Source organism: Trypanosoma rangeli (assembly GCF_003719475.1).
Source record: "Trypanosoma rangeli strain AM80 chromosome Unknown Tra_15.4_contig_00233, whole genome shotgun sequence".
NCBI lineage: Eukaryota > Euglenozoa > Kinetoplastea > Trypanosomatida > Trypanosomatidae > Trypanosoma > Trypanosoma rangeli.
The window spans coordinates 19,426-31,394 of NW_021705977.1; the positions used below are offsets into that span (position 1 = coordinate 19,426).

Genomic DNA, 11,969 nt, shown 5'->3' on the forward strand with positions numbered 1-11,969 from the left:
TAATAATATGGCGACAATAACTTCATAAAAAACAAACAAGTAAAAACCGTTTTGCGTCGGACAACCTCGTCCTGAATTACCCCCTTTCCCTTCCCCTTTCCCTCTCCCACCCCACAAAAAAACAACAACACAATAAGTTCTCTGTGCTCCCCAATAGAGACGCCGCATATATATGAGAGAAAAAAGAGACACGGCCTTTCTTGCGCCTGCTATCAACTTTAACTTGCTATTTTCTGTATCGCATCACATCCTCCTTCTCTTCTTTTTTATATTTTTTCTTTGTTTTTCGTGGGCCACGTAAACGGCTCTTCCCCATCGCCCCACCCTAACATTTCGTTCGTGAGCGGGAGCAACCGATGTAATCGGCGACCTTCAGTGCGTTGAAGACAGCGGTGGGTGTCATAGTTCCAGCCTCGTTCTGCATAGTATCGTCTGGGGCGCACGCCGATGTTGCCGCCTTCAAAAGCATCTCGTCGCTGACCCCGGCGCACCCAATGTCTGCAAGCTTCGTTGGCAGCCCAACGCTCTCGCAAAAATTATAGACAGTGTCAAACACGTGCGGCGGTCTGTTGGTGAGCAGGAGGCTTGCCAAGAGGCCAATGGTAACCCTCTCACCGTGCCAGCAGTCGTGCGCCTCAGGAATTTGCATCAGACCGTTGTGAATGGCATGTGCCGCACCAAGCCCCGCACTCTCAAACCCAATACCGGAAAGAAATGTGTTAGCCTCGACCACCCGCTCCAAAGCAGGGCAAGTAAGTCCGCATTCACAAGCCTGCTTGGCCAGCACGCCATACTCCAGCAGCGTTTCGTAGCACAGACGGGCAAGGCTCAACCCCAGGGCCGAGCCGAGACGGCCCGTCATGTTGGGCCTGTGGCCAAGAGCGCACGATTCCGCCTCAAACCAGGTAGCGAGTGCATCGCCCATTCCTGACACAAGCAACCGCACAGGAGCTTTAGCAACAATCTCAGTGTCAACAAGCACCAGACTGGGATTATATGGGACAAAGAGGTAGCGGTCAAATTTCTTGTCCTTCGTATAGATCACTGCAAGGGCGCTGCAAGGAGCGTCTGAAGCCGCCAATGTCGGAACCACTGCTGTGGGAACTTTCAGTTCGTACCCAACTGCCTTGCTTGTATCCAACGTGCACCCTCCGCCAATACCCACGACGAGGTCCACATCTTTGTGCCTTGAAATGCGTTTGATCTCGTCATCACAAACAGTTGCCTTTAAAACCTCCATAACAGTGGTCACCTTTCCCTTCAACACGCTCTCCAACTGTTCCCCGTACAACTGTTCAACCAGGGGGTCCTGTATCACGAGGGCCTTCTTGCCGAGGCGTAGAAGCTCATCACCCAGCAAGTTCAGCGCACCAGGCCCCTGAACACAACGGGCAGGAAATATGGAAGTTGTAATACCAACAGGCATCTGAGAGAGCAGCGTGGACGTGGCGGCAAACAGACGGGGCCCAAAAAAGCGCAACATTTGAGTTTAATTTGAAAACAATCCAAAGAAGAGACTTCAAAAGAAGAAAAAGAGCACACAAAAAAAAAGGAAATAAACAACAACAAAGCCCCAAAGAACAAACATGCACGCCGTACATGCAAATGCAGATATCACCGGTACACCTTGACGATCATAAGAACAGTTAGAAGCAGAAAAAGTTTCGACAGATGAAGCGCCAAGCACCAACGGAAATGCCTGTAGAGGCAGAAAGGAAGAAAAAAAAAATGTGTTACTGCAATGAGGGCCTTGTCCCTCAGCTGCCGGAAATTCAAAACAAACACAACGACGGATGACAATTTAGTTAGGCGCGCGCCCAGCATCCCCCACTTCAGGCAAGATGCCCCATATACTGTCACCCCATGCACAACTGAATTGTAAAAACACTCTGTGATGGATTGACCCGCGGTACGAACTCACACAATCCCTCCCCCCCGCTCCCCTCGTGTGTGCCGCAACCGCCGGATCCCTCCGCGCGGAAAGTAATAGTACGCAGTTAAAGTGGGAGACATACTCAAAAATACAAGAGCAATGAAAAAAAAAACTTCGCCTGCTTCCTTCAACACAGTATCTTTCAAAACGAAACAAAAAAGGAATCAATTCATCGGTAGACAAACGGAGTAAGTTCAACAAGGCACTCTCTCATGTATTTGACCTCACCTGGTCGCAACTTGCTTCAAAAAACTTCCATCTTTTATATTTATTTTTTTTAACTAGAACTATAACATCCGTGTCCCCCATTATCTATGATAATTGGCGCCAATAGAAATACACAACAGTCTTCCTTATAAGCATTCAATCATTTTGATTTCACAATTCTACGTGATGCACAGTGAACGATTCTTCGTCTTCAGCGGCACTCAAAGTTCCCCACATATCCTCTTCTTCATAACGATTTTTTGTATGAAAATCTTCAGCAACAACGTCTTCAAAAACGTCAGACAAACCAGAACCTATGACAGCAGGGGATCTATGCGCGCTCCCGAAACTGCGCTCCACACTCTCTGGCGCTGACGACATCTGTGCCTGTGCCAAACAAGATGGGCCTGAGTCCACACCCACATCAGCAGCAGCAGCAGGCGTTGAAGTGATATCAGCGGGAGGCGAAGGTACAACAGCCGGCAGCGGCGGTGGCACCTTTACACGTATAGGAATCGACGGTTCTGGGCTTTCGACGACGTCAGCTGAAGGCATTAATGCAACGTCTGATACTGGGGATCCGTTCCCTGTTAAAGAGAGTAATGACTTCAGATTAACGGCGTCACCAGCTGTCAATGGAGTAAGAGGAGGATCCTGCTCATTTCCATGCTTGTTTGTATCTATGATCGCCACGGTTATTTCTGCTTTTGGCTCCCTGGGACTTCTTTTTGTCGATATCATGAAAATGTCATCCTCTTCACTGCTGCCAACGGTTGTAGTTGTGGCAGGCCCCTGCAGAACAGGGACGAGTTTACTGAGGTTATTTTCATCCTCATCTTCAAGGTGCGCATGATGACTTAGCAAACAGCCTTCTCGTCCACCTTTTTCGTTAGTGCCACTATGGCTATTTTCCTGTTGTTGTGCTTTCCCTGTAGAGGAGTTTCTATCTTTCATGCCATCACTTTCAACACTGCTCTTTATCGAAGGCGGCGACTTCAACTTTGATAGAGATGATGTCGATGACGTGGTTATGGGGGGCGAGGACGGCACAGACGGAGTTAGCGCTTTGACCCACTGCAAATCCAAGCTCTTTGGTACCTGAACTGCCCTTGGTTGGTTCTGTTCGCTCGAATGCGAGGGCATTCTGCTCAGCAACAAACGCAACTCCCGCTGTCGTTCATCTTGTCGCCCTTTTTGGGCTTGCACCTCTGCCTCGAGGCGATCTCGCTCGGTGGCACCCTCGACTGCCAAGCGTTCGTACCTCTCCTTCCACATGATGCAGCTATGCCTGAGTTGCGCCTCCTTTTCCCTCGCTAAGGCGCGCTCCTCCTGCAGAATCTTTTGAAGACACTTTTCAGCGCTATCCTTTGTATCCGCTTGTTGGCGTGCAAACTCCAGTCTTTGAGACTCCTCACGCGCATTTTGCTCCCTCAACACATTCAGAAGAGCATCACGCTCCTTAATGATGACAAAGATCTCATCAGGGTCACCCACCGTTCCCACAAGCCGCCTTAGCTGGTGAAGGTTCTCCGTTGCCTCCTTGAGCTCCGCACGAGCGCATTCCAATTTTTCTCTGGTGCGTGTCAACTCAATAGATGCCTTTCTTAGCATACGCAACTCTTTGCAAAGCGCCCTATTTTCTCCCTGCAGCTGCTCCACAGTACTCTGACTACGCATGGCACTCTCTAAGGAGCGTCCCAGCGCCGCAGTATTTTCGGAAAGCTTATTCCTCAATTCTTGAATGACGTCATCCTTTGCTTTCAAAGAGTCAACGGCCTCGCGAAGGCGAGACTCGACACAGCTCCTCCGCAATTCATTCCCCCGACATCCCTGTGTTGTGGATGAGAGGCGAGTCACCTCTGCCTGATAAACTGCAAGCTCCGTCTTCAATTCCTGCAGGTGGGCGACGCGGGCATCACGCTTCCACGTTGAGAGCTGTGCAGTTACCTCACGTAACCGCGTTTCTAAACTGTTGTTTTCGTCCACGAGACGTGCCACTGGTGTGGTACAGGTAAAGTTTTCGTCTTCAGCTAGAGGAACCCCCATCTTAGGGGTACTTCGTGCCAGTTGTGCACGCAGAGCACGAACAGTCACTTCAAGCCGCTTGATCTGCACGTTTTTCTCTCGTAGTTCGGCCATGCACTCACTCCTATCGCGTGCAAGGAGGAGTACCCGATCATCATTAGAGAGACCCCCTTGTGCATCCATAACACGGTCACGGAACCGCTTGCTGTGCGATTCCTTGTATGGTGCGCCAACTTCTTGAGGCTTAGTCGACACTGACGCGGGTCGTGTGCGTCGGGGTTTGGGTGTCATGCCCTTGGGCCCAAGCCGGTTAAGTGAAGTGAAAGTGTCAACCATGTGCAGACCCTGTAGCGGGGGCGGGCCAGTAGAACCCGTCGTTATGTGCTTTGCCTTTGAAGAAGCACATATTCTACCGCTCAAGAAAAGCGGCCCTGTCGCAAGAGACGCTGTCATCGCCGCATCAATCACCTCACCTTCATGTGAAACCGTTGGTGCGGGGTTTCGCACCGTGCGGGGCTCAAGGAAATCAGCAGACGTCTCTAACTTATCCACCTCCGTTCTCTGTTTTCCCAGCAGATTACCTTCCTCGACATCCATCTACAATCACTGCATTATTGTTTGTGCATGTATGTACGTGTATATTATAGAGAGAAGAAAAGAGGAGAAGCGACGGGTTTGCTTCATGTTGTTTCATGTGTTTGGAAAGAGTGCAGGTGGGGAATGATATAAAGCAAAAAATGGCCCAAACAGTTGGGCGTGATCCCTCCCATGTCAAAAGCAACACACTGCGGCTGCGAAGAAAACAAAAAATGCGTGGTGCGCGTGATACCAGCAGAAGGAAGTAAATTCATCACATTCTGGGTTATATGCTTCGCCTGAAGAAGAGGTGCGACTGTCATTCGCCCCCAGAAAAGGCAACGGTAAAACCCCAAACTGTTTGGGTGGCCCGCCACATTAAGGAAAATGGTGGGACCGCACATGCCCTCCAACCACGCAACGTATCATACCCTCACGCAAGCTGAGGCACATAAACCAAAAAAAAAAAAACAGAAAAAAGAGAAAAAAAAGGCAGGAATACATCTGGAATTTCCCCCCATCATAGCCCTCATTCAGCGAAGAGGGGCATTGCACCGCAGCTGTTCTACTACCCATGCCACACCCACATCCAACCCTTCTCCCGTCTTCGCTGAGCAAGATTGAACACGCCACTTGCGGCCCTGCACCTCGTTCAGCTGCAAAACGGTTATGAGATCTTCAGCGGTCACCGCCCCCAAAATATCCTGTTTATTTGCAAAGAGCAAAAGTGGCACACCCGCCAACTTTTCCTCCTCCAATATGTGATACAGCTCCAACTTCGCCTCCTCCACACGTTGCATGTCAAACGCGTCAATAACAAAGATGAGCGCATCCATATCCCCAAAATAATATCGCCAGTACTGCCGAATAGACTTCTGACCTCCAATGTCCCACACACTAAGCTTCAAACGCCCAACGGCAAGGATTTTGATGTTAAACCCCTGCGTTTGCATCGTGTTTAAAGTGTCATCATCGCTCAACTTCTTGAAAATGCATGTCTTCCCGGCGTTGTCCAGCCCGATAATAAGAATACTTCTGTCCCTGTGAAAAGGTTTAAGTCTAAAGAAAAGATCCAGAAGGCCCATTTCGAAGACAGGGGGAAAAACGGGAAATAATAGGGTACTTTACCCGTCCCCGACCCCCACCCCAGCAAACAGAAGAAAAGCACCGGTTCCCTGAAAGCAAGATAGTGAAGCTTACTAATAATTGAGAATGTGAGCGCAGGGAAAAGCAAAAAAAAAAACACGGGCGGACAGTGTGTGTGAATGAAGGCCATAATAGTGGTGAGAGCAAACAGCAGAACAACAACAGCAACAATAACATCAAAAAAAAAGGGGGCATAAGAAGCAATGAGTCAGGGCCAGGAATCGTGATTTGTCACAAGACATTCACGCACCCCAGCTCTGCACAGCAGTGATAAAAGAAAAAGGAAGTCGCCGCAAGGGGAAAAAATTCATACCATCTATGCGTCACTCTCTGATCACCTCAAAAGTCCCATCATCACTAAGGGCGTTTTTCACTCCTTTTGATCCCTCAACCTGGCCTATATGATGATGGCGTCTTTTACGTCGCGCTGTATCCTTCTTCTTGTGGTGGAAGTGACTTTTTCGCTTGTCATGGTGCCACTGCGGCGCACCTTCCTCTTCCATAGAGTTCCCCAGCACAATCTGCATCTGCTGGAGCAGGACACTGACATCGGCATAAATGGAAGGCGTGTAGGATTCAATTGGGGTGTTGTCTATAGACGTTTCCGCCACTTTTGATGGCGCACACAGACATGCGTTGGAATTCTTGAGAACGTCATCACCCTCATCGCTGCTGTAGTCGGTAGCCGCCGCTGGACAGTGATTGGAAGAAGTGTCCCCAGAGTGGTCAGAACCAAAAAAATTACCGTCTAAACACTGATTGTCTCCAACGTCGAGCACGTCGTCAGTAAAGTTACGAAAACCCTCATCTGGCACACACATCTGCAGCCCACCCTCATCAATCACGGTAACAGAAACGCTTGCAGCAGCAGCAGGTGTTGTGGCCCCAGGATCGCCACGAGAGATTGAGGACGCAAGTTTCGGTGTTGTTTCCGATAGCGGTAATGATAAGAGTGGGACCGTTGGTATAGGTGCCTCGGCGAGGGGCCTCTTGCACTTTCGGTGACCGCCGTCAGATCTACTGCTACTTCTTCTGTCACCACTTGTTCTTGCGTCATATCCCGCCGCATCCTCTTCCTTATCAACGTCGCTAAAAAAGTTATTTGCGATGACATTTTCATCCTCCTCCACATTGCAATGAACTCGGTTAACACCAATGATATTCAAAGTAGAAGGACCTCGTCCCCCGCCTCTCGGCAGAGCAGCGTCAGCTCCTCTTCTAGGCAAGGAACAAGAGGTCGCTTCGTGCGGCTTATTTTCGCTCTCCTGTAGCACGTCTTCGTTTACTTGCTCTTGTAGAAGAAACTTGGCTCTTTCGCTGAGCATCCATGCCCGATATTCCTCAACAAACTGAAAACACGCGTGAATGTGAGCCTCTAGCGTCGATACTTTGAGAAGCACATATGGAATCTCAAAGGCATTGCGGAGCAAGTCCATGCCATGACCGGTTGCGGCACTGATGCTCACCCAGGTCGCAGCGATTGAGTAATCCTCCGGTGGCAAACGGCCTGCAGCCGCCGCCAAAATCATAGGCGTTGTGGCCCGTCGAAGACTCTTGCAAGCAGCGTCAACGTCATGCTCCGAAACAGCATGCGCATATCTGGGCGCATCGTAAAAGTTGAGAATAAATATAACACATGTATTTGGTGGAGCATGACGCGCTTCACGCACAGCATATTCCAGAGTCTCGCTCCGAGTTCGATCAACAACAAAAGCTGCTAGTTGGCATCCTCTGTAAACATCAATGGAGCGTGCGTCCGCCAAAGTTGGGTGCGGTGTTGTGGACGCTGGTTGAGAGGCATTGAACCCCTCATCAACCACGTCCCACAACTCCACCTTCGCACCACCACAGCCAGTACTATCAGAGCCGCCGCCACTGTCAATTCCTCCCCTTCCAGCACAGCTACGGTAAAAAATCGTACCAGCACTAATTTCTGGAGAGGGTGTGTAACCGCTATGCGGAGCGTAGCCACAAAGACGTGAGACAATAGTTGACTTTCCCGTGCGACGCATCCCACGTACAACGGCCTTCATATTCAAATGCGAGCCCCTCTGTATCTCACGCTGAACATCGGGGTGTACAGGCCAAATGTTCGGGCCACCACCAGTAGACTCTCCTTTTACCCTTGCAAAGACGGAGCCGTTTCCTGTGCTCTGTGCTGAAGATGGGTTATTATCCCTTTGAAATAATCCCCGCACCTTCTTTAGGAAGGACATGCGATGGTCAAACGTGACAAAGTCCCTTCTCTTGATTTCCTTGTGCGGTAGGCATTGGCAAAAAGAAAAACTTGTAAAGGAACGCGTGTCAATAAGTACGCGCAATCTTGGAACGATGTCTGCCCCCTGAGAGACCTGGGTGTTCAAACAGACGACAGAATCTCGTGCGGCCCACACAGCCATAGCGTCCCAGGGCACGTGGACACGGTTGCATTTCTTATTTACGCACCTGAAAAGCAACATCGCAGACATCAAATACACACACACACCGTGAGCCGCACTGTGACTCTCGCCATCCCACCACCACCACCACCCAAGGGCCCTACCATTGCCAGTCAACCAGCCTTTACCCCATTCAAACATAGTTTATTGGGAACTAGACCACAGCTTGCCCTTTACAAAGTGTACTCCATTCCTGGAAATAGTCCGGGCGCGCCGCTGAACCACCAAATGAGGAAAATCAAAAACAGCATCCAATCTCAAAGTATTGTGCAGAGTTTCTTCTTTTTCTTCTTGCCCCCTGGGTTTGACGCCCTCAGGTCCACGCGCATCATTGACTGAGTTCCCTGTTTCATGGCCGTTGCACCATGAACCTCGCTTCCATTGAGGTTTGAAGACGCCTTCACTGACGCACTTGGATTCTCTGCCGACTCTTCGCTTAAACACATCTGAGCAGTGTACTCAAAGAGCTGCGTCACGTTGAAGTCATCCCTCGTGGAGACACGAAAAAATGGCAACTGAAGTTGTATTGCAAGCTGCTCTGCCTCCTCGTTTGTGATGGCCGCCTCGTGCGCAAGGTCAAACTTTGTCTGGCAAAGAATCATTGGAATGACGCCACACACATTCTCGACATTCCTCTTCCAGTTCACCACATTCATGAAACTATCCTTATCGACAGTGCTGAATGCCAGTATTGCCGCGCCAGCACCACGATAATACGCTTGAGTAAGGGAATTAAACACTTCTTGCCCGGCCGTGTCCCAGAGCATAAGTTTCACTGTGGTGTTGGATTGGTGTAAGAACACATTTTTCTCCATGAATTCCGCCCCAATAGTCTTCTTGTACTGATCCACAAACTCCCCCTTGACAAACCGCCGAAGCATTGACGTCTTACCTACATTGCCGTTCCCCACCACGATCACCTTGATGCTGTTTTCCACGCACTCCAGCATCGTCTTATCCCACTTGACGTCGTGCCGTTGGCAAACCCACCGTGACTATTCCCAGCCCGTGTCTCTGTTCGAGAGCTGAAGCCCCAAAAAAAACCAACAACCTCAACCAGTGCAGACACCAAAGACGCTTAGAAGCAAAAAAAAAAAAAAGCAACAAAAGAAAATAAAAAAAACACAAAAAAATATGCGTATCACATCTCACTTTCCTGCACCCCTCACTCTTCTCAGTCTAAAACCCTTGCCCCCACAGAATAAAGTGGGAGATGGAAAAGGCGGACAACGTGGCCCCTCAGCCTCACGGAATCAACGAATAAAAAATTGCTTGCAGGTGACGTTGTAATAATAATAAATAAGTGAAGAAGCAATGAAAAAAATTCACCAGTCATACTAAAATACGCTTCGCTCCGAGAGGAGAAACGCCAAAATAACGTAACCAACGCACCAACAGTTAATAAAAAAACAGCATCCAAGAAAAATAAAAGCGCAAGCCCGGTCTACAAAGAAGAAAAACATGATGGCGAAGCGTGTTGGCATACCTAAAACTGGCACTTCTCTATCAACCTCCTTGTCGCATCGTCCAGGGACACAGGCATATCAACGGCAACTGTGACATACATATCACCATTGCGCCCTGTCTTCCGATCAGGAAATCCCTTACCGCTCACACGCAACTGACGTCCATTCTTACTCACTCCAGTCAGTGGAAGCACTGTGGTAGTTCCATCCAGTGCCAGGACGTTTACTTTTGTTCCCAATAACGCTTGCTTCAAGTTGATGTGAACCGTCGTGCGGATATCTTTACCAATGCGCTCAAACCGAGGATGAGGCTTCTCATCCAGAATAAACACCATATCCGCCAAAACGTTCGGTGGATATCCTTGCACAATACCTCCTTCATGTTGAAAACGAATTTTTGTTCCCTTTTTATAACCAGGAAGCACCTCCACTTCAAATACCCTTTTCTCTGTCCCTCCCGGCATCAGACGTAAGACGCTGAACTTTTTGGTACACCCCGTATATATCTCCTCCAACGTGCATGAAAAGGTGTACTCCACAGGAGGCACCTCATACATTGGTGACATCTCTGGCGACCCAAAGCCCGACGTAAACCCTTGCGGACCCCCAAACCCACGAAACACTCGATGAAGGCCTGGACCACCACCACCAAACTCTTCCCCGCCCACGAATGGATCGCTGCTGCCAAAAAACGACCGAAATATATTAAATGCGTCGCCGGATGAAAAAGTGTAACTCCTATCAAAAGGGACATCCTTGAAACCCCCTGCACCCGCAGCGCTGCCGCCCTCCCCACCTCCAGGAATACCACCTTTCAGACCCTCCTCTCCGTACATATCGTATATTTTCTTCTTACTTTCGTCACTTAAAACATCATAAGCTTCCGAAACCTCCTTGAAACGCAGCTCAGCCTCTTCCCGATTACCAGCGCATTTATCGGGGTGGAATTTCAAAGCCAGCTGGTGATATGCCTTCTTTATATCAGTCGGCGAGGAATTCCTGCTCACACCAAGAACCTTGTAATAATCAATACCCATACCTACAAGCACAACCTATCAAAAACGTATCAAAAATACAAAAAGACTTCAAAGAAAGACATCAACGCAGACTAGTAAAACCAAAAAGATAATAATAATCAACATAAAAAAAATCCTTTAACACAACAAAAAAAAAATCAAACCCAAAACCCAGCTCCACCCTGCAGCATACACCTGAAATCTTTATCCAGCGAAAAAAAAGCAGAGGCATCATCGGACAGTGTTCACTCTTCACTCTCCAAAACGGAAGAACTGAGTAAACAACCTCACTCTGCTCAGTCGCTGAGGCCGCCCCCCACCCCTTAAGTGTGATACACCACGCCCCAAAAAAAAAAAAAGCACACATACGAACAAAGAAAAAAAACCAACAACAGCGCACCCTGCATCAACACAATACTTCACATCACCACGTTTCTAAAACAAAATTGTACAAAACGTTCTCTCCACAGAGGAAGAATCATCACTCATACAACAAATCCCACCGCGTAGCGTACCCATTAAATGCATTCCCTTTAACCTTCAACAAATTAAAAAATTATGTACATAATATAAACATATATATACATACATCAACAACGCCTTTCATTAAAAGTTTAGTAAAAAAAAATCATTTGCAAAAAAAAAGAAAAAAAGTTTCGCCGCTTCCTTCCATCTGTTGCCACGCGCCCACCCCACTGGGCGACGAGTGCCGTGGAAACGACGGCTGCCCAACGACCGTCAGCAGCAGCGCGGTCCTGCCCCTTCGTTTTGTTATGTGGACAAGAAAAAAAAAAAAATTACATCACGCCTCCGACGACACCACACAACACGCTCACGCAGCCTGATGGTTACCAGGGGTGGCAACCTCAATCGGTGGATGCTACTCCGCTGGCACGGAGCCTTCGTCGGCGTCGCCGCGGCTCCGAGGCGCCTCCTCCTCCCACGGGAACAGGAAAAACACCAGCACGACAAAGCAAACAAAGCCAACGCAACCAAAGAAGATGAAGGCGATCGCCTGGCCCTTGTCCTGGTTGCCGGACGGACCACCGGACATGCCCTCCGTCGCAATTGGGTAGCAGACGTTGATGATGATATTGCAGAGAAACTGTGCCACCATCACAACCGACGAACCCTTCGGACGGAACGAGCGTGGAAACAGCTG

General features: G+C 49.1%; 7 protein-coding genes across 7 annotated transcripts, besides 7 other annotated features; 1 reads left to right on the forward strand and 6 right to left on the reverse strand.

Annotated features, from left to right (window-relative positions):
- Positions 1-8: part of a microsatellite that runs on past the window's edge.
- Positions 9-325: 317 nt separating this feature from the next.
- Positions 326-1,483, reverse strand: TraAM80_06429 (glycerol dehydrogenase; the record flags this gene model as incomplete). Its single annotated transcript, XM_029383273.1, has 1 exon — positions 326-1,483. The coding sequence occupies one exon, from the start codon at positions 1,481-1,483 to the stop codon at positions 326-328; it is 1,158 nt and encodes a 385-aa protein (XP_029236891.1).
- A 38-nt stretch (positions 1,484-1,521) lies between these two features.
- Positions 1,522-1,570: a sequence feature (A-rich).
- Positions 1,571-2,311: 741 nt separating this feature from the next.
- Positions 2,312-4,762, reverse strand: TraAM80_06430 (putative flagellum transition zone component; the record flags this gene model as incomplete). Its single annotated transcript, XM_029383274.1, has 1 exon — positions 2,312-4,762. The coding sequence occupies one exon, from the start codon at positions 4,760-4,762 to the stop codon at positions 2,312-2,314; it is 2,451 nt and encodes an 816-aa protein (XP_029236892.1).
- A 437-nt stretch (positions 4,763-5,199) lies between these two features.
- Positions 5,200-5,232: a microsatellite.
- A 42-nt stretch (positions 5,233-5,274) lies between these two features.
- Positions 5,275-5,826, reverse strand: TraAM80_06431 (ADP-ribosylation factor 3; the record flags this gene model as incomplete). Its single annotated transcript, XM_029383275.1, has 1 exon — positions 5,275-5,826. The coding sequence occupies one exon, from the start codon at positions 5,824-5,826 to the stop codon at positions 5,275-5,277; it is 552 nt and encodes a 183-aa protein (XP_029236893.1).
- A 203-nt stretch (positions 5,827-6,029) lies between these two features.
- Positions 6,030-6,073: a microsatellite.
- Positions 6,074-6,210: 137 nt separating this feature from the next.
- TraAM80_06432 (putative small G-protein) lies at positions 6,211-8,286 on the reverse strand (the record flags this gene model as incomplete). The annotated part of the gene is made up of 1 exon (XM_029383276.1): positions 6,211-8,286. The coding sequence occupies one exon, from the start codon at positions 8,284-8,286 to the stop codon at positions 6,211-6,213; it is 2,076 nt and encodes a 691-aa protein (XP_029236894.1).
- Positions 8,287-8,400: 114 nt separating this feature from the next.
- Positions 8,401-8,417: a microsatellite.
- Positions 8,418-8,582: 165 nt separating this feature from the next.
- TraAM80_06433 (small G-protein) lies at positions 8,583-9,275 on the reverse strand (the record flags this gene model as incomplete). Its single annotated transcript, XM_029383277.1, has 1 exon — positions 8,583-9,275. One exon carries the CDS (start codon positions 9,273-9,275, stop codon positions 8,583-8,585), a length of 693 nt encoding a protein of 230 aa, XP_029236895.1.
- A 136-nt stretch (positions 9,276-9,411) lies between these two features.
- Positions 9,412-9,458: a sequence feature (A-rich).
- Positions 9,459-9,811: 353 nt separating this feature from the next.
- On the reverse strand, positions 9,812-10,828 carry TraAM80_06434 (DnaJ chaperone protein; the record flags this gene model as incomplete). The annotated part of the gene is made up of 1 exon (XM_029383278.1): positions 9,812-10,828. The coding sequence occupies one exon, from the start codon at positions 10,826-10,828 to the stop codon at positions 9,812-9,814; it is 1,017 nt and encodes a 338-aa protein (XP_029236896.1).
- A 325-nt stretch (positions 10,829-11,153) lies between these two features.
- Positions 11,154-11,192: a sequence feature (GA-rich).
- Positions 11,193-11,651: 459 nt separating this feature from the next.
- On the forward strand, positions 11,652-11,969 carry TraAM80_06435 (uncharacterized protein; the record flags this gene model as incomplete). Its single annotated transcript, XM_029383279.1, has 1 exon — positions 11,652-11,969. A coding segment is annotated over one exon (318 nt), but the record flags the coding sequence as incomplete, so codon positions are not given.